This window comes from Mauremys reevesii, linkage group 1 (assembly GCF_016161935.1).
Source record: "Mauremys reevesii isolate NIE-2019 linkage group 1, ASM1616193v1, whole genome shotgun sequence".
Lineage (NCBI taxonomy): Eukaryota > Metazoa > Chordata > Testudines > Geoemydidae > Mauremys > Mauremys reevesii.
In genome coordinates, this window is record NC_052623.1 from 190,546,565 (window position 1) to 190,570,197 (window position 23,633).

A 23,633-nucleotide genomic window follows, 5' to 3' on the forward strand; every position below is an offset into this window, starting at 1 on the left:
CCAGGCGGTTTCCTCCTGAAGGGGTGGGGCCACACCACTCTCAGCCAATGGGCACCCACCACCCGGCCGTCTCCACCAATGAGGACGCGTTGGAGGCGCAACGGTATGGGAGACCCACGTCAGTTGGCGTGGTCATTCTGCTGTCAGCCAATGGGCGCACGCCGCCCTCTCATGTCCGCCAATGAGCTCGGTCAGAGGGCGGGGCGAATGGGCACGAAGTCCGTCGGTTGTAAACATAATCGATTCTCGCATCAGCTCTGTGCGGCGGAAGGAGTCACTCAAATGTCAGCCAATGAATAACGCCCCCTTCGGAATCTCCTCCAATAACAACGCTCACTGGGCGGGCGGAGGCGGGATTAAAGCGGATTGGGGCGGAGTGAGTGGCACTCACAAACCAAGCGACTGGTGAGATAAAACATAAACAAACTGGTCACGTGGGAGAAGGGGGGGGCGGGTGTGCGGCCAGGAGGCCACTGACTCCCCGGGCGGCGGCGCGCGCGAGCTGGTGCGGTTCGCGCTTCCCTCTCCTTGCAGCACCCGGGCAACAGGGGGCGCTTGGTGCCCGGGGCTCCCTTGGAAGCGCCCCAGGTTAGTCCCAAGCCCCCTGCCCCCGCGAGAAGGTGTTGCTGTTGCCAGGGCGGGGCCCCAGCAGGGGCCCGGGCTGCCCCCTGGATACCGTGGCTGTAGAGCGCGGCGTTATGCTGTGGGCTGTTGCACGGGCTGTGCCTGTCCTGATGGTCCCGAGCAGCCGGTTCGCGTTTCTGTTCGCTCCACTGAGCGGCGTTTTCAGCGAACAGGGACCGCGAGCTCCCCTTGGTGAGTGCTAACAGCTCCTTCAGATGATGGAGCCCATCAGTCTGTACGTGTCGTTGGGGTTTATCAACATTAAATGTGATAAGCTATTTTGTTCCCAGTAACTCCGTTTAGTGAGAGCCCTTGGTAACTCACAGTTCAATCCAAAGCTGACTGCCCTCTTGAATACTCTTGTATCACCCGCAAACTTTGTCACCTCCCTGTTAACTCCCTTTGTAGATCATTTATGAATCTGTTGAACAACACTCGTCCCAATACAGATCCTTGGGAGACTTCACTATTTACTTCTCTCCATTATGAAAACTGACCATTTATTTCTCCTCTTTGTTTCCTATCTTTTAACCCGTTAGTGATCAGTGAGAGGGCCTTTCTTCTTATTCCTCGACTGCCTACTTTGCTTAAGAGCATTTGGTGAGGGACCTTGTCAAAAGCTTTCTGAAAGTCCTGGTATACTCGATAACACTGGATCACCCTTGTCCACAAGTTTGTTGCTCCCCCTCAAGGAATTCTAATAGATTGGTGAGGGATGATTTCCCTTTACAAAAGACATTGACTCTTCCCCAACATATCATGTTCATCTATGTGTCTGATAATTCTGTTCTTTACTATAGTTTCAACCAATGTACATGGTAGTGAATTTAGGCTTACTGGCCTGTAATTGTGGCATCACCTCTGGAGCCGTTTTTAAAAATCAGCATTACATATCAGGAATGCCAAGTCTTGTTTTCTCTGACTTTTTCTGAAAGACTGGAGAGAAGTCTACCTTCCTACTCTAGTTATATCTACATTACAATCAAAAGGTGATTGCAGCTTGATTAGACATGCCAAAGCTAGCATTAATCTAGCTAGCTTGGGTCCCAGAGCAGTGAAGCTGCAGCCGTGCATGCTTCAGCATGTGCTAGCCCCATGGGTGATTATCCAGGTTTCTTGGCTTCACTGCTTTGGGGCCTGAGCTAGCCAGATTAAAGCTAGCTGGGGTTTATTTAGCTGAGCTGCACTCACACCTTGTAATTGCAGTACAAACATACCATTGAAACAGGTAGGCCGAGTAATCTGAGTACAGAACAGAACACTCCCTCCCTCTCTCCTCTCTATTCAAGTCCCAGTTGGCATTTAATAGATCAATTAATAGTTCAAACCCAGCTATATAAAAGACTGAATTTGCTCTGTGAACTACTGTGACAGCTGCACTCCTTTACAACAATGCAGATCACAAAACCATGAATGAAGCAGGTGAGAGCTGGGGACAGAGCATTCTCAGTCGATGGGATCTGGCTACAGAGAAAACGTCTAGAGAAGATCAGGTGAATCCAGAATCAGACCATTTTTAGGAAACGTTGCAAAACCTGCTTTGAGAAAGCCTTTCCACCATAAAAGATGCTCACAACATGACTCTCTGTTTCTATTTGTAAACCCCTACCAACTACCCCCCAAAAACCAAACTACCCCCAAGCAGAGTTCTGACTCCAAAAAGGGATGAAGTGCAAGAAAATAGATGAAGTTCACTAGAGACTCTGCTGTTGCTGTTGATTTTACATGGAAGGTGCTGAAATACTACAGTGATGGGTGGCAGCATAAAACCCTAAATTAGATAGATAGCTGCTCCCAGAAGGTCCCCAACACACTTTGTTTCATAGATTTTAAATCCAGAAGAGACAATTGTGATCGTCTGTCCTGAACTCCTCTATCATGTAGGCCATAGAATTTCACCCTGTGAATCTTTCATCTGTCCTAAAAACTTGTACTTGAACTAGGTCATCACTGTTAGCAAAAGACATCCAGTCTTGATTTAAATACTTCAACTGGTGGATAATTTACCAGATCCTTGAACTTTACCACATTCTTTGGCAGTCTGTTTACTACAATCCTGTGGTTTCAGGCAGGCAGAATAAAGATTCTCACGTACTATTTTGTCCTCCTTGGCTTCGTGAGGGAGAGAGAGAGACCTGTGGGAGACAGATTACAAAATTCTGCTGGTGCTGTCTCCTAACCCTCCAAAGCATAGGAGAACAGCTATTGAGTGTGGAGCTGAACTGAGGGGAGAAACAACTCTAGCTGCACAAGCAGCTGTTAGGGGTCCCACCAAAATAGTGGGAGAGCCACACAAGTCTCCTTGCTTAAGGTGTGGGGGAAGCTAAGTTTCAGGGCAAGGGGCTAAGGAGAAAATAGGGGAGGAAAGGGAGCTGGAGATGAGAGGAAAGGAGAAAGAATAGCAATTAACAGAAGGATATATTTAGAAAGGGAGGGAAACTTTGAAGGGGAAAAGACCGCATGCATGATGGGGGGGGGGGAGAAGGAAGTACTGAAAAAAGTGTGCCCCAATAAAGGATGGGGGAAGGTAGACAATAGCAATTTTTTTATTTTTTGAGATTTGACTGATTGTTAAAATATACACACCATTGTATATGGATATACCACTACCCCCTCACACAGAAGGAGTCTGCTTCTGTTAATCCTTGCTGTGATCCTGTCCTCTAAGAACCTACAATAGTTAATTACTCCCTTGCCACCCTTCCACTGCCTTGATGGGCGGGGGAGTACAGCTGGAGGAGTGTGTGAGGGAATGTTATTGGGGACAAAGAAGGGCCTAAGAGGAGAGAATGTTAGTGAACAGGGGAGAGAGTGACTGGGACAGGAAAGAAATGATAGGGAGTAATGGAGACCAGTGGAACGAGGAAAGAACGCCACAGGGGAAAAAAGAGAGAGAGGGGAAAGAGAGGAATGTAAGTGAAAGAAGGAAAGAGGGAGTTAGCAATTAAATATTATAGAAAAATTAGATTGAGGGAAACCAGACAGCTGAAGAAAATGGAAGAAAAAAACTAAGATACAGTAGATGGAACAAATGGGGCAAAGGAAGGGAAAAGGTAAACAATGGCGATACAAGGAGGAGAATAAGGAGGCCTACTATGTTTTATTACTTCAATTATTAGACAAAAAGTGTAGTGTCAACAAGTAACAATTACTAACTTCCCATTAATCATGGTGTTTGGTTACAAAAGTGCTGGGCCAGTCTGGCGATAAGTGCCATTGAAAACAGTCCACAGCCGTATTTTTAAAAGAACCTTTCACTACTATCCCAGGAGTAGAAGTGTGTAAAGTATATTATGTATTTTACACACACTTCTAGGGATTGTTTTGTGCCCAGCCGTCTGACCCTGTTGGATCCTATTGCTCTCACAAGCTACCAATGCCGTTATGAATCCTGAAAAGGGATCCTCCATGGTGCAATAAAAATCTGCAGCTATTGTTAATTATATCATTCTTTAAAAAGGGGGAATAACTGGAAAAGGCAATGTTGGAGCATCCTCCTGACATGACAGTTTCAACAACCATCTATAGGTTTCTTTGAATGTTTATCTTACTTTAAACTTTAAATGTTCATTCTGCTTCCCCCCTACTAGTCACAAGAGGGTGCTATTCTTTCAGCTTTAGTAGTTTGAATTGCAGAAGTTAATTTAATGGACTGAGCCTGTAGAATCTTCCCTGGATGAGAGATTGCTGAATACAGTGTACCGATTGAACAGAGTGTACCAGGCTGAACAGTACTTGCTGGACGTGCTGAACTTAATAGGGTTTACCAGGCTGAACAGTGCTTCCAGAATGTACCAGTTTGGTGCATTGGACTCAATGGGGTTCATACTTGCACAGTGCTGAGTGTCCTGTATTGGACAAGGTATACTGGACTGAAGAATGCTGGGAAAATATCCTGAACTTTGGCCTTAGGGGCAGACACTTAACGAGCAGCCACTTTGGGCACTCAGTGGGTAACGACAATCACCCTGTGAGCCTACTGACGGCTTGTTTGCTGAAAGTATCACAAAGCAATGGCAATAGTCCCAATATCAGGAAGAGGAGGCTGCGGTGCTAGTTGATGCCTCATTAGCACCCTCAACCCCAGCCAGTTCAGATCAACAGCTCATTGGAAATAAATCATCTGGGCTTCTCTCGCTTCCTCAAATATTTCTTCGAGAAAGGAGAAGGGCTCTTCTTCTTGCTCCACAAGGAGCTTGGGGTTCCAAAGCCCTTGCATAATGAGGTTGAGGGAACACTGCCAACTGCTACTTCTCTTTTTAACTCACATCCTTACCCACTTGGTAAAAATAACAACTATGCAGTACAGTCTTTCCATGGGCTGGTCCAGCCCTCTGTCCAGATAATCTACTCCCCTCGGGGCTCAGCCATCCCTCTGTCCAGATAACATTGTTAGTGAATTAGTCTTGGTTTCTTTCCAGAGGCTGGGCTTGGGCCTTGTCTATCTCTGGATAGAATAGTCTAGCTATAAGCCGGGCAAGATCTCTTTCCATCCTACCTGGTCTGTCTATGGGAACAACCAGCCCTCTCTGCAGATAACAGTCCATCTCTGCACTGAGCCAGCTCTTAGTCTTTCTGTGGGCTAGACTAGTACTCTCTTCAGATACCACAGTCTAGCTGTGAGCTGGGCCAAGCTTCCTGTCTAGATCATATAGTCTCTCCATGAACAGGACCCTTTCTTTGTCTGGCTAACTCTTGTTGAGGGCTATGCAATCTCTGCCTGATAATGGTCAGTCTGTGAGCTCAGCCAACTCTGTGCATTCAAGTGACAAGCAAAGAGATTAAAGCCACTTTTCCGCTATGTACCACAGAAAAGATTGACCTTCTGATACAGTGCTGTCAGAAAGCTAAAGTATTCAAGGCTTTGAAGTACCAGCCACTCAAAGCCACATGAGACCCTCCATGCAAATTTGTTACTAAAAATGTTTGTCAGGTGTCCACCCCAACAGATCAGCCAATTCCTGTTCTGTTACAAATAGGAAATTGCATAAACTTACCCTAAACATTGCAACATAAGAACATTGCATGTTAGAACTATAAGCCTGTATTTATTTTTCAGGAAAAGGTCCCAATTCAAACAGTGTGTGTTTAATTTACAGAACTTCCAGTGATATGCTTTTTAAGCATTTTTTAAAGTGAATTTAGTGCTGGTTAAAAATGACAGCTTGACAGTCAGAGAGGCTGAAGTCGTCTTTATCCTTACAAGAGTCATAGCACGGGTAATGGCATTACAAACTTCCTCCTCACAGTTCCGTACTTATGTGCCCCAAACCCTCTCCTGGAGGAGGGGCCATCTCAGGGGACTGAGCATGTGGTTCAATCTCCAAGGTCCAATCAGTTCTTGGCCTCTCTGTTGAAACAGCCAAAAAAGAGGCCAGTTCTGATTGCGGTTTCTGTGATGTTGGTGTTTGTCCACTGGAAATTGGACCTGACAGCACCAAATTCAGAGACATGCTGACATCTGGTACCAATATACATAGATTAGCCCAGCTACTGGGCTCTGACTGTATTTTTTTAAATGATATCTAAATTAAGCCTTTCTGTATATTAAACTGGTGATTTATTCTACTTGGAACAGTTTTGCCATGGCCAGTGACAGGATGAGTTTTGTGCCAGTGGTGAGCTTGTCCAGTGACTGCATTTGTACAGTATGGCACATGTTTGCAACCTAACCACTTTGTGCTCCCATTCTCTTTGTTCTCTAATGCTACATGGACATGAGCTGAATCAGTTCTGAAATGGGAGATCTCCCAAGAAATGTAGGTGCTGTAAGAGACAGTAGTGGCAGTTTGGTGTGTCTGTGACGCAAGGACCTCCTGATGCCAATTGGCAGAGGGTACAGGGATGCATAAAGGTTACAAGAATCCCCAGGTCTAGTATTCACATACTAGTTCACTAAAGACTGTCACGTAGGGTTTCTCCTGAACGCTTGTGCCACAATGGTCATCATAATTTTTGTAAAATGTATGTGTGGATATTATGTAAGGAGATATGTATATATATTAGAAACTATGTTCTTAAGGCCGTGTAGTTAAAAACAGGTCACCCAAACATAGCGTACCTTAAGACAGACTCCACCAGACAGGAGGTGAGAAACATTTGTCCCCCTAGGTGACCATAGCGTATTGTGGGTCTTACAATAGAAGTCTATTAGCATACTGAGTAAAGTGCTAATGACGAGATTGCTGAGACTTCAGAAGGGAAAAAAAGGGCAAACAGCAGGGAGATGGGACCCTGTTTTAAAGGTGAAGAACAAAGGACTGGTCTAGTATACCTAGGGATGCAGAAAGACATCCTGGCTTCCTTCATCTGGGGATGACAAGCTGCCAGTGGGGCTTGGTCTCATGAAAAGAGGGTCTCAGCTACTGGTTGGTAAATGCTGTGAGAAGGATGTTGGGGTAAGCAGTACCTTATCAGACAAGAGGGCATCTTGTTAGCCGAGTTGAGGCTCTAGAATGCGTGTTATGAATGTATTTTATATGTAACCCTTTTGTTTCCAGTACTTCTGTTTGCTATCATTTGAATCTCTGTTCTTTGTTAAATAAACTTATACTTGCTTTCCCTATAAAATCTAAGGGCTGTGTTTTCAGCAGAGTTGTGTTCTAAGGTGTAACTGGTAAGCTGTGTGTACTGTTCCTTTGGGAACAGAGGATCTGATAATTCTGTGTGTGTCCAGTCAGCAGGGGTGGCCAACCTATGGCTTTGGAGCCACATGCAGCTCTTCAGAAGTTAATATGTGGCTCCTTGTATAGGCACCGACTCCAGGGCTGGAGCTAAAAGCGCCAACTTTCCAATGTATTGGGGGGGGTTGCTCACTGCTCAACTGCTGGCTCTGCCACAGGCCCTGCCCTCACTCCACCCCTTCCCGCCCCCTCCCCTGTGCCTGCAGTGCCCTCGCTTGCCCCCCGCCCCAGTCTCCAGCATGCCATGAAACAGCTGCTTGGGAGGGAGGAGGAGGAGGCGTTGATCGATGGGTGGGGCTGCTGGTGGGCGGGAGGCACTGGGAGCAGGGGTGGTGGGAACTGATGGAGTGTTGCTGGCATATTACTGTGGCTCTTTGGTAAAGTATAGTGGTAAATTCTGGCTCCTTCTCAGGCTCAGGTTGACCACCCCTTCAGTGGATAAGGGCTGGACACTGCAGGGGAATGCTCAATGGACGGAGTGTGCCTATTGCTAGCATTCATAAAGAACAGCGGAGCCCACGTTTGCTGAAAAGGGAGTGCTTGTGTTGCCTATCGCTGGTGGAGTTGGGGACCTGACCCCTGGGAGACACAGACAAGGCTTCTTCACGCTAAGGGCGGGTGGTAGCGAGGTGCCTCACAGCCCTGGGTACCTCTGGGAAGTGTCACAATGTCACTCTTTCCCACCAAGTACTGAGGCTTTGTCTGGTGTTAGTGAGTGCAATGCTGTTGGAAAAGACATCTTTCAATGTAATACTGTTTCTAGGACCAAAGCAGACAACTGTGGATTTATTTTCATATGGTGAAATATTCCCTATCAAGTATTGTCAGTAGGGCAATTCCTGTGTTCCTAGTACATTCTAAGGTAGGGTGACCAGATAGCAACTGTGAAAAAAACGGGACGGGGGTGGGGGGTAATAGGCGCCTATATAAGAGAAAGTCCCCAAAAACGGGACTGTCCCTATAAAAATGGGACATCTGGTCACCCTATTCTGGGGATATGATTCTTCACAGGGACTTGAGAGTTAGGAAGGACTGGCTAATCTGGTTACACAGTGCTAACCTCTGCATAGAAGAACCAACGTGTTAGTAGATACCGCCTGACAATCATATTACAGCCTAGCTCACAAGTAGGTTTGAAACGCTCACGGGGTTAGGATCCATCCGTTAGCTATTTTGTATAAGGCTACAAACTCAGTAAAGTCCTGCACTCTTGGGCCAGTCAGACTGTGTTAGGAATCAGGTTAGCTGGAATCATGTTTAGCTCAAATTTAAACTTCCTTAATTTGATTTGAGTTCCAGTGGTGACAGGGCCTTAATTGCCCCTCTCCCATCAATTCCAGCAGGTCCTGGATATCCTGAGCAATGGGTTAGTGCTGGGTTTGTGTGTGTTCAAATGTGCTTAAGTGCAGCTGCAGAAATAGAGCAAAAACGTCAATAGTACAAAGCGTTCCAGCTGACTTCATTTCCTGCAGATAACTCCCTGAAGAGGAGGGTGAGGTTTGGAGCTTGTACTGTTAGTTTACTGGTCAGGGATGGGAAAGGGTTTGGAGGGGTGAGTGGGGAAGAGATATTTCAGGACACAGTTAGCAGGACATAGGGTTAAAAAAGCGAGGGTCCCATATGAAAAGGCTGTTCACATTTGCTTCCTGTCAACTTGCCATTGTCACAGAAGGGTTACAGGAGCTGATGTACAACCCCTACATACAAACAGGATGTTGGCTTTTAGAGTTGATTAAGCTATGAAAAGCAGTCTCTTCCGTGGCTGCACTATCGCCTTTTCTTCTGCTGAGACTTAAACGTTTGGGTTGGAACAGGAGAGATTCAGAAGGAAACTTGGCCACAACTGCTTACTAACATCATTGCTGACAAGTGGTGTGTATAGCCAGCCAAATACAAAAACACAGTCCTGTATTGAATGCTTCTACAAATCCTAACAAACATCTTCCTAAATTCATCACACAGATACCCTTTATCCCCGACAATAATTCACCACTCTCACAAACATACGCCCAGACTAAATGCCCTCACAGACACACTCAAATGAAATAGCTGCACAAACACAGCTGAGTCACATGGTCTCACAGATACACTCCAAATGTAAATGCTTTCCTTCTTCAGTAGTCTCTGAACACAGAATTGTCATTTCCCTGCATATCATCTATCTGTCCAGGTTCTTATAATGGTACCCATCATCACAGTATCTGAGCTCCTCTCAAGGGTTAATAACCAAAATCCCAAGAGGCCAGCAAACACTGTGCTAAGTGTTCCTGAGCACAGCTAGGCTAATTATGCTGCCTCCTCCATGGGTGTGCTGGGAGGGTAGGAAGGAGCTCCTTGTGCCCTCTGCCCTTTCCCCCACATTTTGTGCACTCCTACAGGAACAGCAGTAATTTGGCCTTAAGTGAGCTTTCTGGGCTGACCTTCTCCCACTGTGGTATTGATCAGCTGGGAAGCTACAAAGCCCAAATGGACCACATCAACATTATTTTCTAACCCCTCTTCACCAGAGTCTGATTTCATGTCACTTGCGACAGCTAGATTTTTTTCTGCTGAACAGAATAGAAACAGAAAGATTCACATGTTCCTTTCTATATACAAACACATCAGACAGACCTGTGGACACTACTGTACCCTGAGAAGAACCATAACCAAATAGATACACAATGTGGCAGATAGGTGCACACAAGGTTATCTTTCACTTGTCAGCCTCTTCACACACGCAGTATGTAAAGGCACACAATTCCTCTTGCCTTCCCCTACCCTACAGCCGATAATTGCCCTTCCCAAAAGATTTTACAGAATTAAATAATGTGGCTAGTTTGGCTCAGGTTTTCTAGTGGTTTTTGGTCCAGAAACCTCCATTTACACAAGGGATTCTAGAACAAGCTCATACTTCACATTTTCCAGTCTTGAGACTTCAACATCCGCCAGGATTCTACATGTTCATATTCTGCTTCTTCAAGAAGAAAAACCTCTTTTTGTCATACTGAAGATGCTGGACTATGCTCAATTGCATTTAAACTGCTGTTTGGGAATCCTGTTTGTAGGAAAATCAGAGAAGGGCTTATTTGCCTTGTGGAGTGATAGTTTGTTGCAGTGATAACTACAGCAGGCAAACAAAGTAAAGACTTGATACTGGGCAGCTGCAGCTATCTTCATTTGAAAATACGGCTGAAGTGATACTATCTTTGCCTAACAGTTTCCTTTTTCATAGACCTCAGCTGGCAACTTCCGCTCCCTGTTTTGTGAAGAAGAAAAACACCCTCTTGCAATACACAACCCCCTCAAACCAGAAAAGAATAATGCTGAAATAGAGCCTCAGTTAGATGAAGCAATTGTTACATTTAAGTGAGAAGTGTGGTTTTTGAAGGCCTGTTATTGGACAGACATATCAGCAACAAACCCAGGCGAAAGATGTCACATTGAAATCCATGGAGGATTAAGTCCTCTTGCTATCACCAGAACGGGTACAGCAAGAACAGCCAAAGTGCCCCCCTACATTCCCCCATCAATGGTAACTTAAGGGACCAACTTAAGTTGCAAGTTGCAAGCATGTGCCAACTTAAGGGACCATTTAGGAGTAAAAGGGGAGTTGAGTCTCAACATCCTGTTCAATTCTTAGTCTCTTTGCTGAGGCTTCCAGTTGTAGCATTAGTGGTTTGTTGTGATGTGGAGGTGTGAGCTAAGGGAATGGTTCAGCAGCCAATAGCCAGTTTTAGTTAGTAGAGTCTCTTCCCTCTATATTTACTCTGGAAGGATAGAAGCAGTATTTGCATGAAGAAACTAAAATATATTAAAATAATCAGAAAACATTTGCTGCAACCCAGTCCTGTTCCCTCTGTTGGGTGGAGACATACCTTCCCATGGGCTTTCTCCTCCCTGACTTCCAAGCAGCCTCTGTTTTAGCACTTCCCCCATACCACCTGTGCAAAGGAAGGGGGAAGCAGAGCTGGAGTTAATCTTTTGTTCATCAGGAACCACTTAATACCACAGACCTTGTCACACTGTTGACTACCTAGTGACTAGAGACCGCCAATGCATTTTGCACATGGCACCAATCCCCCCTGCATTTACAGTTGCTAGTGTATGGCTGTATGGTTTGGGTATGTTATTGAAGTGATGTGTATTTGTTGTGAATGATATTTTCCTCTTTGGAATGTGCTTTGAGATCTATTGATGAAAAGCACTATAAAAGAACTAAGTATTATTATATCTAGAGTTTAAGCTACTAATACCTGTAGGTATGTTGCTGTCTGAAGTGACAGTGAAACAGTATGGCTGCTATTTTTTTATATTTGTATCAGGATCAAATAATCATGTTGGAACAACTGTAAGCCAGATCCTCTACTTTGTCCAAAGAATGTACAGTGCAGGTTGGGGCTGATGCTTTGCACACCCTTGTTCCTGGGTCAGCTGTTTGCCAGGCACTCCCCAGGATCTGGTCCTGGGTCTTTCCACTGCATCTGTGCAAGTATTATCACACGCTGACAGTGCCATGACTTGAAAACTCAAATCAAGTCATAAAACAAACCGGGGCTGATTTTTTAACTATCCACTGAGTTGCAAGATTTGGGACCAGCCCATGACAATTCCAGCAACCATTCTGAGAGCTTTTTGCTGGATGGGAGCTGAGGATATGTCTACATTGCAATGTAAACTTAGGGTTAGTGGAACTCGATTCAGCAGACCTTGAGTTACAGAGCCCAGGGCTTGAGCATCTACATTGATTGTCAACCCCAGGTTAAGAATTTTCTAACCTGGGCCTGAACCTGAGGTTCCAGCATTCAAATTGCTGTATGCAGATCTGAGTCCAACCAATCATATTGCAGACTTCCTAATACCCTCCTGCTCTAGCCTTTTGTTCATGGTGAAGTGTGGGAAAATTTGACTGTCTTAGCAAGAGAAAGAAAGTTGGCCTATAGGATTATGACATACTTTTGGTGGCTCCCAGAACCAGGGGCGGCTCTAGACACCAGCGCGCCAAGCAGGCGCTTGGGGCGGCCGTTTCCCGGGGGGCGGCATTTGGCTCCGGTTGAGCTCCCGCCGGCATGCCTGCGGCAGGTCCACCGGAGCCCGGGACGAGCGGATCTGCCGCAGGCATGACTGCGGCGGGTCCCGTCTTCCCGCGGCTCCGGTTGAGCTCCCGCAGGCATGACTGCGGCAGGTCCGCTCGTCCCGGGCTCCGGTGGACCTGCCGCAGGCATGCCGGCAGGAGCTCAACCGGAGCCGCGGGAAGAGGGGACCCGCCACGGGACCGGGGAAGGGCGGCGCAGCGCTCCGCGCTGCTTGGGGCAGCCCGATTTCTAGAGCCGCCCCTGCCCAGAACACAAGTCCAATGAGGCTGCATCTACACTGCAAAGCAATAGGGTTTGAACCCTGGTCCTGGTTTGACTCAGGCTTGGACCCTCCACCTCCATGGAGTCCTGGAACTCTGGGTCAGATTGTGTATGGATGGAAGTAGTATTAGGTTCAATCTTGAGTTCAAACCCTGGGCTTACATTGCAGTGTATACATACTCTGAGTCACAGAGTAGCCTAGAACACATCAATATTGCAATTAAGAGGTAAAAATATCATGACTTAAGTTTATTTTATTCCAGGATCTGCTAAACAATAATAGGGTTTGTATGCAAAACAGTCGCTTTAATAGGGCAAGACATAAGTATGCTGTAGGGCCATATAGTTATGCTTTGATGGCATCTAGGTGGCTAATATCACCACAACCATGAGGAGGGTCAGGTTTAAATCTGGAACCTGGCTTTCAGAAAATACTTTTAAATCTTCTTTCACCTGTCCTGGAGGCAGAGTTATGAAACAGGACTGTCCAGTGGGTTGTGTCACTTCCCAGCTCTGGAGGATGGAGACCCTGCAATTGACCAAAAAAAAAAAAAAGTCTTTCCAAATTCCTCTGCACTCCTCCCCATAGGTGGGGATCTGATCCTCTGCACTGATCTCTGTAAATGGGGATCAACATTCTGTGGGTGGAGCACGTGCCTGAGGGCTGCTAAAACAGGCATGATGAGCATTTGTTTAGTTGACATTTCTGTGATCTGTATGGAAAGCAAGACCTTAGCAAAATGCTCTTGTGGTTTAATTCTTCCTAACTTAGGCCCTGTCTACACTTGCAAGTTTCTACACAGTAAAACAGCTTTCTGTGTTGTAACTCCCGAGGTGTACACAGTGCCAAGCTGCTTAGTGCACAGAAACTATGTAGTTGCAGCACTGTAAAAAAAAAAACACCCCAATGAGAGGCGTACAGCTTTCTGTACTGAGGGTACAGCACCGCAGTGCCAGTGTAGACACCCTGGTCAATTACAGCGCTACGATTGGCCTCTGGGAGGTGTCCCACAATACCTGTTCTTGCCTTTCTGGTCATCGGTTTGAATTCTACTGCCCTGCCCTCAGGTGACCAACCGTCATCCCCACCCCGTACATTCCTTCCTGTTTGCTCGGTGATGTGTGCAGTGGTCTCAGCACATCTTTCCAGGTGGCCATGCCTGCTCCACTCACCAGACGATCCCCCGCTTGGAGCAATGCCGAGCTGCTTGACCTCATCGACATTTGAGGAGAGGAGGCTGTCCATTCCTAGCTGCGCTCCAACCATAGGAATTACGATACCTATGGAGAGATTTCACGATATATGTAGCGATGTGGGACTCACCCCTGCGGCGCCTCCTGCTGATTATCTCGGGAATTAGCTCTTCCAGCCACTGGAGCACCCTCTACAGGCCGGTGTCCCGCTGCCACAGGCCCCCATGTCCCTCCCAGGACCCAGTGCCCCTTATCTTTGGCGTGCTGCCCCTGGCAATGCCCCCACAGTTTCAGGGTCTCCCCACCCAGGGGAACCCCCAACCCTCTATTCCGATCTTGCCTCAGTCATGGGCTACTGCCAGTCACCATCTAGCCCCCGCACCCTGGGGCAGACTGCAGTGTAAGCCACTCATCATAGGCAAGGTTGGGTCTGGACCTGCTGCCTCTGTCTGGTAAGTGGATTTGATTTTGGGAATCGCTGAAGCAAGTTGTTGGGAGCAGGAGGGTTTCAGAAAGCAGGGTTGTGTCTGTATGATGCATGTACCACCACATGCCTAGTCTGAGCAGCAGAACAGGCTGTTGATTGACTCCCTCACTTCACGGGAATCTGCCTCAGAGATCTCCCGGAAACTCTTATGGAGATACTGGGCAATGTGCTGCCGCAGGTTCTTTGGCAGAGCTTCTTTGTTTCTTGCCCCATTAATGGTAACTTTCCTGCGCCACTGTGCCGTCACAGGGGGCTAGGAGGAGGACCATTGCTGCACACATTGGAGCTGCATAAGGGCCAGGGCAGAAGCTGCAGTCTTAGAGAAGACCCTCCCTTGATTCTCTGCTCACCCTCAGAAGTGAGTTATCTTCCATAATGAACACAGACTGTGGAAAATGTGGGGACAGGAATGATTATCAGCGTTCCTGCCCTCTCCCCCTCCCCGCAAGAGCTGGCTCTGCCCAAGAGCCACATGCCCAGTGTACAGTAGGGTCCAGGAACACTGATTTACCCTGCCCCTGCAGCTACTCACCATTTTGGGGGTCTTGTGGCTCATGTGTGCTTGCCTGGGGTCAGCCAGTTAGTGACAGGTATGTGAATACTGGCTGTGTTTAAATCACTGAATCAACAATACTGCTTCTGTAAAATGTTGCATTTTGGCTTGACAGAGATGACCTTGGGAGCCCAGCCTCCCTCTTTATTATCGCCGGTTGAATGGCTGCGCAGAATTAGAAAGCGGCCACGAAGAACTAAGGAGGACTTTCTGCGTGATGTTATGATGCACTCTGCCGCCGAAAAACAGGAATTGAAGGAGTGGCGGGACAGCAAGAAGAGGGACTGAAAGGAGAATGCAGCATACCAGAAATTAAGCCACAGAGCGGCTCTTAAACATTATGGAGCTCCAAGCGGACATGCTCCAGGCGATACTAGCACTGTAAACCAAGCAGCTCTGCGCCCAGCCCTCCCCTGCAGCTGCTGTCGCAAAACTCTTTCCCATGCACCTCTCAGACACTGCCAACACACTCTTATCAACCTCCAGGCTCCAGTCTGTGCTTGCGGCATTCCACTCCTCCCCCATCACAGTCCAGCCCTGCAGACTCCCAGTACCCACAGCACTCAACCCCCCATCCCTCTACAGTTTGGCCCTGCTGAAGTACAGTGCCCGCTGCACTGTACTCCAGAAGAGAAGGTTGGATATGATCCCTGGACATACACAAATCTTTAGCCATCCCGGGACCCCACCTCCTCCTGGGACCTTCCCTTCCCTTCCCCTTCCCCCATCCCCCTTAGTGCTGATGTGTTTTTTTGTTTGATATTCTCCTCCGGTTGCTGTTTTTTAATAAAAGAATTGTGTTGGTTTGAAAGCAATTTTTATTCTATAAATTGAAAGCAAACAGAGCCCTACAAAGCAACACACAGTTATCTAAACCTTCATATTGCATCATCTGCACCAATCACAATCACCTCCTAGCATTACACTCCTGAGCATAGCAACAAATATTAGTGGCTTTCAGCTTCAAATTGCTGCCTCAAGGCATTCCTGATCCTTATGGCTCTGTGCTGAGCCCCTCTAATACCCCTGCTTTCTGACTGTTCAAATTCAGCCTCCAGGCACTGAGCCTCAGCGTTCCAGTCCTGAGTGAAGCTTTCACCCTTCCCTTCACAAATATTATGGAGTGTACAGCACGCGGCTATAAACATAGGAATATTGTCATTGGCCAAATCCAACTTCCCATATAGGCAGCGCCACCGGCCTTTAAACGGCCAAAAGCACACTCAACAGTCATTCTGCCCTTGCTCAGCCTGTTGTTGAACCGCTCCTTGCTGCTGTCAAGTTGCCCTGGGTATGGCTTCATAAGCACGGCATTAAGGGGTAGGCGGGGTCTCCCAGGATCACAATGTGCATTTTGACTTCCCCTATGGTGATCTTCTGGTCCGGGAAGAAAGTCCCTACTTGCAGCTTCTTGAACAGGCCAGTGTTCCAAAATACGCATGTGTCATGCACCTTTCCGGACCAGCCTGCGTTAATGTCTGTGAAATGCCCACGGTGATCCACAATTGCCTAGAGAACCATTGAGAAAAACCTCTTCCGATTAATGTATTCAGTGGCTAGGTGGTCTGGTGCCAGAATTGGAATATGCATGCCATCTATCGCCCCTCCACAGCTAGGGAAGCCCATTTGTGCAAAGCTATCCACAATGTCATGCACATTGCCCAGAGTCAGGATCTTTTGGAGCAGGATGTGATTAAAGTCCCTGCACACTTCTGTCAACACGAGTCCAACGGTCGATTCTCCCACTCCGAACTGGTTAGTGACCGATCGGTTGCAGTCTGGAGTAGCCATCTTCCTCAATGCAATCGCCACACGCTTTTCCAGCAGCAGGGCAGTTCTCATTCTTGTGTCCTTGTGCCGCAGGGCTGGGACAAGCTCATCCCACAGTCCCATGAATGTGGCTTTCCTCATTCAAAAGTTCTGCAGCAACTGCTCATCATGCTAGACGTGCATGACGATGTGATCCCACCACTCAGTGCATGTTTCCCAAGCCCAAAAGTGGTGCTCCACTGTGGTCAGCACCTCTGTGAATGCCACAAGCACTCTTGTGTCATAACTAGTACACGTGGCGAGATCAATGTTACACTCCTCCTGCTTTTGTAGTTTAAGGAATAACTCCACTGCCATTCGTGACGTGTTAGTCAGAGCAAGCAGCATACTGGTCAACAGTTTGGGATCCACTCCTGCAGACTGAAGAGGCAGAGCGTGCTGTATGCAAACCATTGAAAGATGGCGCCAAACATGGGCAGAAGCACAGGGATTGCTGGGATGCAAAGTAATGCATCATGGGGCATTGGGACAGGACCCAGGATGCCCCATGACCCCCTAAGCCTTTCCACAACTCTTAGCAGCAGAAGAGGAAGAGATGCTTGGTGGGATAGCTGCCCAGAGTGCACCGCTCTGAATACTGCTGCAAGTGTGAACATACTATTGTGTGGGCAGCTGACAGTGTGAACACACAACAGTGGTTTCCCTTCAGCGCTCTCTGAGTGGCACTGTAAGTGCCAGCGCTGTAACTCTGCCAGTGTAGACATACCCTAAATCCTGTGCATCTACCAAAAACAAAAACAGCTTTACCACCACAATTGTAGCTTTATTTGTCAGTGCTCAAGTCTTTACTGAGAAAAGTAGCGTCCTGAATTAGCACATCTGGCTAAGTGGTGAAAAAAAAAAGACTGGAAGTGGAAAAAGTCAATCCTGTTTCAGACTTAGCAATTTACATCTCCAGTTGGGACCATCTTTTTATTCTGTGTTTGTACAGTACCTACCACTGTGAAGCCTTCATCCTTACAAATAATAATGATATGATATCTGCTCCTCTTATGTTCCCCATGCCCATCCCAAGTGTCAGTTAAAATCTTCTCACCCGCTACAGATTAAAAAGGTCAGACGTTGAAAGAGGAGAAGAAAAAGACAGAAGGAATGGCTGCAGCAAAAGGAAAAGAACCACAAATACAGCAAGAAGGAAAATTCTGCAGATCCAGAGAGGGAGAATAACAACAAACAGAAGAGGGGAAGAATGCAGATGTAGGAAGAAGAAGAAGAAAGAAAAGAAAAGAAAAAAGAAAATTATGGTGGGAGTATGGACAGAAGAGAAAGAAAGGGAGAGATACAGAGGAAATACACACTTAGTGCCCCCATGTTTGGGCAGAGTTTGCAGCTAGCTTTCTCTTGAGCCCTGCACTCTGGGAAGGACAGTATCTGTTTAGATTTGTGTCTAAATTTAAACTCTGATTGCTTTGCCTCCCCCACCACTCCCCACCCTCCCTTCCTCTCAACCACCCTCCCTCCTTCCTTGTTCTCTAGTGCAGGGCTGCTCACTGGGCTCTGTCAGTTCTCAAGCTGAGCTGGGGCTTGGATATTATACGCTGCTCAGCAGTGTGTTCTTACTCTGACTGGGCAGAAACTTTCCACAGCTAAGTGGGGAAAGGGTGGGGAAGAACGACTGTCCTGAGGACACCCCTCACTTGCAGGATATGGAGGTAAAAATTTTATTTCAGTAGCCGCGCGTTTCTTTGCTGACTTGCTTGCCCCAGCAGTTCAGATTGAATTAGCTCCACCTTTACATGGCACTTTCCCACTAGGTGCAGGTAATAATTTTAATTTGCTGTATTAAACTGTAAATGACCCCTTGGAACTTCATGTACAGAGTTATTCTAAAGTTGGGGGGGAGGGATAGAAGAAGAGAGCATGTGAATATAGGGGAGGAGTGTGGAGTATCATTCATTTTTGAGCCTCTTCCCCTGAGTTGAAGAAGGCAGTAACCTTCAAGGGCCTGCATCATTTTGAAGCATGATTCAAACACTCAGTTATAAAACTGGGCACAGGAGGAGGAACTAGCCGATAGAGCTGAAACTTCAGGCTTCATTGGGGTAGTAGTAGCCATACATCTCAGCTGCCCCTTTGCAGGAATGTCCTTTATTTTAGACCCCAATGTTCCTTCTGTACCTTGTGGATCTTGCAATCTCACTTTCATTGTCGAAATCAGAGATTTTTTACTCAGGAAGCAGTGGACATAAGAAACCTTGTTTATGCAAAAAAAATTCATACCATATATTTAAGAATTCTTGTACTTTTCATTGCACCCCCAATCTTGTCCCAGAGAACACAGGGAGCATGGTCTGATGGTGGGAGTACAGAGATATGGGTCAGGATTCCAGAGTTTTATTCCAAACCCTGCCACTGACTTGCAGCATGACCTTGAGCACAGGGCTTCACCCCTCTGTGCCTGAGTTTCCATTAATGCAAAATGGGGGTGATAGTGCTCCCCTAGCTCCCAGGGATGGTATGAGGCTGAATTCACTAGAGTTTTTAAAGCACTTTGAGAGACTTAGATGAAAGTTGCCATAGAAGAGCAAAGTATTATTTATTGTTATTAATTAGGGCATAGAATATAGAGAGATTTGAAGTTTTGACAATTCTAACACTGACAAAAGATTTTCTCATTCATTCTTCTGCAATTACAGATCTTGCTAAGTACCTTATTGTATTCTTTCTGGGGAAATAAGTTTTGCATTAGGCCCCAGTCCTAGTGGTGAAGTGGCTCTGAGCACAGGAGACACACAGCAAGAATAGGGAACAGTGTTCCTTAGGCATCTCCATAATTTTTCTCTGAATATTTCCACTGTGCAGCTCACCTTGGGAGTTCTGATAACTCCTAGTTGCTAAACCAGCTCCTCTGCCTGCTGGGATGCCCTAAGGGCACGGGTTAAAGAGCAGGCACCTTCAGTAGAAAGTCCTCAAAAGGCAGTCAGACCTTTGGTCACCCAGGTTTTATGTGTGGAGCAGAATCAAGCAGTGATCACACCAACTCAAGATGAGCCATGTTGCAGGAGTCACAAATTAAGTGGATTCCTATGGGGTTGTGGATTTGATAGAGCCAAGCCTGGGTCATCAACTGTCCTTAAGTTACAGTTAGTTTTATCGTCTTTCATTGTACAGCATCCTGTGATGTCTTCTGTCTGAGAAGGGGCTTTGTTGTTTGTCTCATAAGCGAAAGAAACAGACTAAAGGTTATCCAGGGGTGATTCTCAGCCTGCTAGGAAACTATGAAAATATATAAAGCTATAAAGCCAGACACTCGTGAAATTCAGGGGCTAATAGAAAATCTAATATAAAAAGTACTTACCATGCAGGAAATCACATGCTTACGGGCAGACTAATACTTAGAGCGGGAGCAGACATTAGGTCGCATCTAATCCATTCTCCACCAGCACGGACGATGTATTTTCTAGTGTTTCATGCAGTTGTGTTTTAAAGGTCACAAGAAATGTGGCTTCCACCTCCTTTGGGAGATACACAGGGCCTACTAGATCTCATTATCAGGAAGTTCTTCCTCAGATTTAATCTAAGATTTTCCTTCTCTTGATTTTTCCCATTACTCCTAGCTATCTCCTTTTTACCACCATAAATTATTGTCCTGCCTACATTTTTACTTGCTCCAACCATTTGTAGACCATCACATCTCCTTTTAGTTATTATATTTAACATTTAACAGCACCTTTCATCTTCAAAAACATTTCACAAATCATTAATTTAGTCTCTCAAACCACTGGAAGAGAAGTTAATATTGTACACAGGTATTAGGCCACATATGAAGCCAGCGGCAGAGGTAGGCTCAAAGATTCAGGAATTCCCAGGTCCCTTCTCAGTCTGCTTCTCCCTCATTAGAGCATTTCGCAGACAGCTGGGTCAGAATATAGTGGTAGATACAGACTTTTGTCTGCAGGATCCATGCTTCATGCATCGGTGCAACAGGAACAAGAAGTTCTGTCATTTTCCCCCTTTGCCAGGCAGTTTGCTTCAGTTGTAGAGTGCAGAGCAGTTATGTGCTCTGTAGCTGGTATAATTGGCAAGCTCTTCACGCTAATGGGACAGATGATGATTACCAGCACTACAGAATGAGATGGGCTACCTCCAAATGAATGCCATTTCCATCAGATCTCCAGAACCTTTAGAAGAAAAATAGCCAGGGCTCACTTGCCTTGTGTGGTTTTATTGCTGCTGTTTTTCTTTGTGTTTTGTAGCTAGAATCTTATCCAGTCTGCCATCAGGAACATACTGAGCATTTAGTTAGGTCAGCTGTTTTACAAACAAAGATGGGTTAGCACCCCAAGTAAGGGAGAATACAGCAAAGTCCAAGGTTGCCAGTTCCTATGGTTTTACTGTGAGTTTCATGATATTTTGTTTTTCTTAATGCCCCTGCTCCTGGAGTTAGGTTTAACCTAAAAAAAATCATCTTTCATTTTTTAAAAATAAGCGTCTAGCCTTCATGGCTACAGACTAAAGCTTGAAAGTGTGAATCCTAAAAGGCTCCACCTGCAGACTGCAAATAAAAAGAACTAAAATGTAAAACACTTGGGGTTAGCAATACTGAAAGCCAAACTTCTCTCAGGAGAACATTCACTATATTTTCTCCCCAGGACCCACAGAATTGGGAGTAGGGGAAACATGCAGCCCTGTTAGTTTGTAATTACCTTAGAAGGTTTGGCATTTGGTCTGAATAAGCAGCCTCAAGTTCAAATGCATTTTGGGAACTGTAAGAGCCTCTGAGCTTTATGAAACTCAGCTGGAAACCTTGTGAGATTAGGCCTCTTGTGGAACTACCTCCTACTGTTGGTTAAGTAGATTATTGTTATGGCATTTTCCTTGCCACCCTCATGCTGGAGACTGGTAGCACAGAGGCACGTGAAAGTTACAAATAAGGCAGGCGGAAGCAATCCAAGTTTCTGAGCTTCAGTTTGTTTTCTAGACGAAGGTGAAAAGTGGTTCTTATTTTCTCTGAACAGTAGGAATGCAGCTGACAACTTTATTTTGGAGACATTTACCTCTCCCTTCTCTGTATCCCTCAGCAGGCTTCATTTCTCCTCCTGTTGGTGTCTGTATTCCTATCTCCCTCCAGGAAGCTGACTTCTGATGGGTTCTCATTTTGCCAGGGAGGAGAGCAAAAATGTACTCTGCTCCTTTGGTAGTTCATTTAGCCACTTCATTTCTGTGGCTATGTACTGAATGGGTTCCCTGTCCCACAGCCTGTGTTCTCTCTGCTTTGGGGCATCCTCCACAGGAGGCATGTACAGGAGCTGCTGGGCTATGGGTCCTCACCTGATAATAGGCAGGGCATTGAGTGTGAGAATGACATCAACTCCTTACTTCTGCTACTGCCACAAGAACCCATGGTGGCCTGTACCCTGGTCCCAATAGGTGAGATAGTGGGGAGAAGCAGAGGAGTGGAAGGAAGATTCTCTCAGCCCTCTGGTCCCCTTTCCTCCCTCATGAGCTGTCAGACTCATCATCAGAGTCCAACACAACGGCTCCCTCTGAAAGGAATACAGACAGACTTACCTTCCTATTTAACAGCATATTCAGACAGACTGCGACAGAGCATAGCGCTGAGCTCTAGTCTATCATTACTATATAATACTAAAAATCCAGGGAGCTAAAGCCTGCTCCCCAAGCCCCAACACCACTGCAGAAGCAATTATTGTGTCCCTACTAATAATTATTCACATCAGGTAGAGCAAGGACTTGAATGTGGGTTTCCTGCAGCTCAGATGATTGCTCTAACCACTAGGCTATTGGTTATTCTGGCTGGTGGTACTCTTAGGGCATGTTTACATTTCAAAGTGGGGATGTAATTCCCAGCTCAAGAAGATATACCCATGCTAGCTCTATCAAAGCTAGCATGCTAAAAATAGAGCGTAGCCACTGCGTGAACAGCAGAAGGGGCTTGACACCCTGAGTACACTCTCATCCGAGACATGAGGCATGTACCCAGGGTGGCTAGTCCCTCCTGGCGCTCACCCTCTGCTGGCTACATTTTATTTTTAGTGCACTAGCTCAATTAGAGCTAGTACAGGTATGTCTCCTTGAATTGGGAATTACAAACTCGGCTCAAAGTGTAGACATACCCTAAAAGTCTCGTTTTCATTCTGATGAGAAACTACAGCAATTTTTTAAACCACAGGGGTTTTATTTTTCACAAAACAAAATTATTGTTTTCCAACCAGCCCCTGTATAATCCTATCAGCCTCCTGAGCCAAGGATTGGACAAGTCACTCTTCCCCAGCCCATCACCACTTTTTAATAGGCTGAAAGTGTTGCAGTTGAGCAGCATAATACACTTCCTTTAGTGAGTGAGTACATCAGCTCACCACATTCCAGGCACCTGTGTGTCTGGAGAGTGGAGAAGGGGAAAAGTCAGCTTGCTTTATCCATACTGTTCATGTGGGTCTAGGAAATCCTGTGACCCTTCCTCATGGAAGTGATGGGATCAGTGCTAACTAGGGCATCAGTCTGTAATTTTGTCAAATAGTGCAAAATTGTTTCCCCTTGGATGATCCCGTGTGTGCAAGTCACAATTCCAATGATAGTTGGGGGAAGGCGTGCGTATGTGTGTGAGATCCTGTGTTCTTGCTTCACAATTCCAATGACAGTTGAGTGCATGAGGCAGTGGGGGAGGACGTTTGAACTACCAGCCCTGCAATCTGGGATCTCCAGCAATAATAAAGACTGTGTATGCAGAACGTAAGAGTCTATTCTAATGACAGGGCCAGCTCACTCTCTCGCAGCTGCCTTAGCTCTGCAGAGTGAAAGCTTGTTCTGGTCTGTCAAGTCAGCAGATGTGACTTGAGGACAACCACATTCAGCACTGAGATGATGGGAGATCTTCCATTTTCTGCAATGTGAACACTGCCTGCTTAAGCTAGGGTGGAATTTGGTCCACAGAGAGCATGTATATTGTTTAAGAAGGGCTATTT

At 46.3% G+C, this 23,633-nt stretch overlaps 1 protein-coding gene across 4 annotated transcripts in view; it reads left to right on the forward strand.

The window, feature by feature from the left end:
* The first annotated feature begins 158 nt into the window (after positions 1–158).
* The window catches only part of RCSD1 (RCSD domain containing 1), a 70,584-nt gene continuing 47,109 nt past the window's right edge, over positions 159–23,633 (forward strand). Inside the window, exons 1-2 of one of the 4 annotated variants that reach the window (XM_039521544.1) lie at positions 159–405; positions 2,023–2,117. In XM_039521544.1, the coding sequence (XP_039377478.1) occupies positions 2,034–2,117 (84 nt within the window). In that variant the 5' untranslated portion in view covers positions 159–405; positions 2,023–2,033. Of the gene's footprint in view, positions 406–650; positions 817–2,022; positions 2,118–18,188; positions 18,360–23,633 lie in introns of those variants that run through there. The other 3 variants (XM_039521540.1, XM_039521532.1, XM_039521562.1) reach the window with 3 other exon arrangements.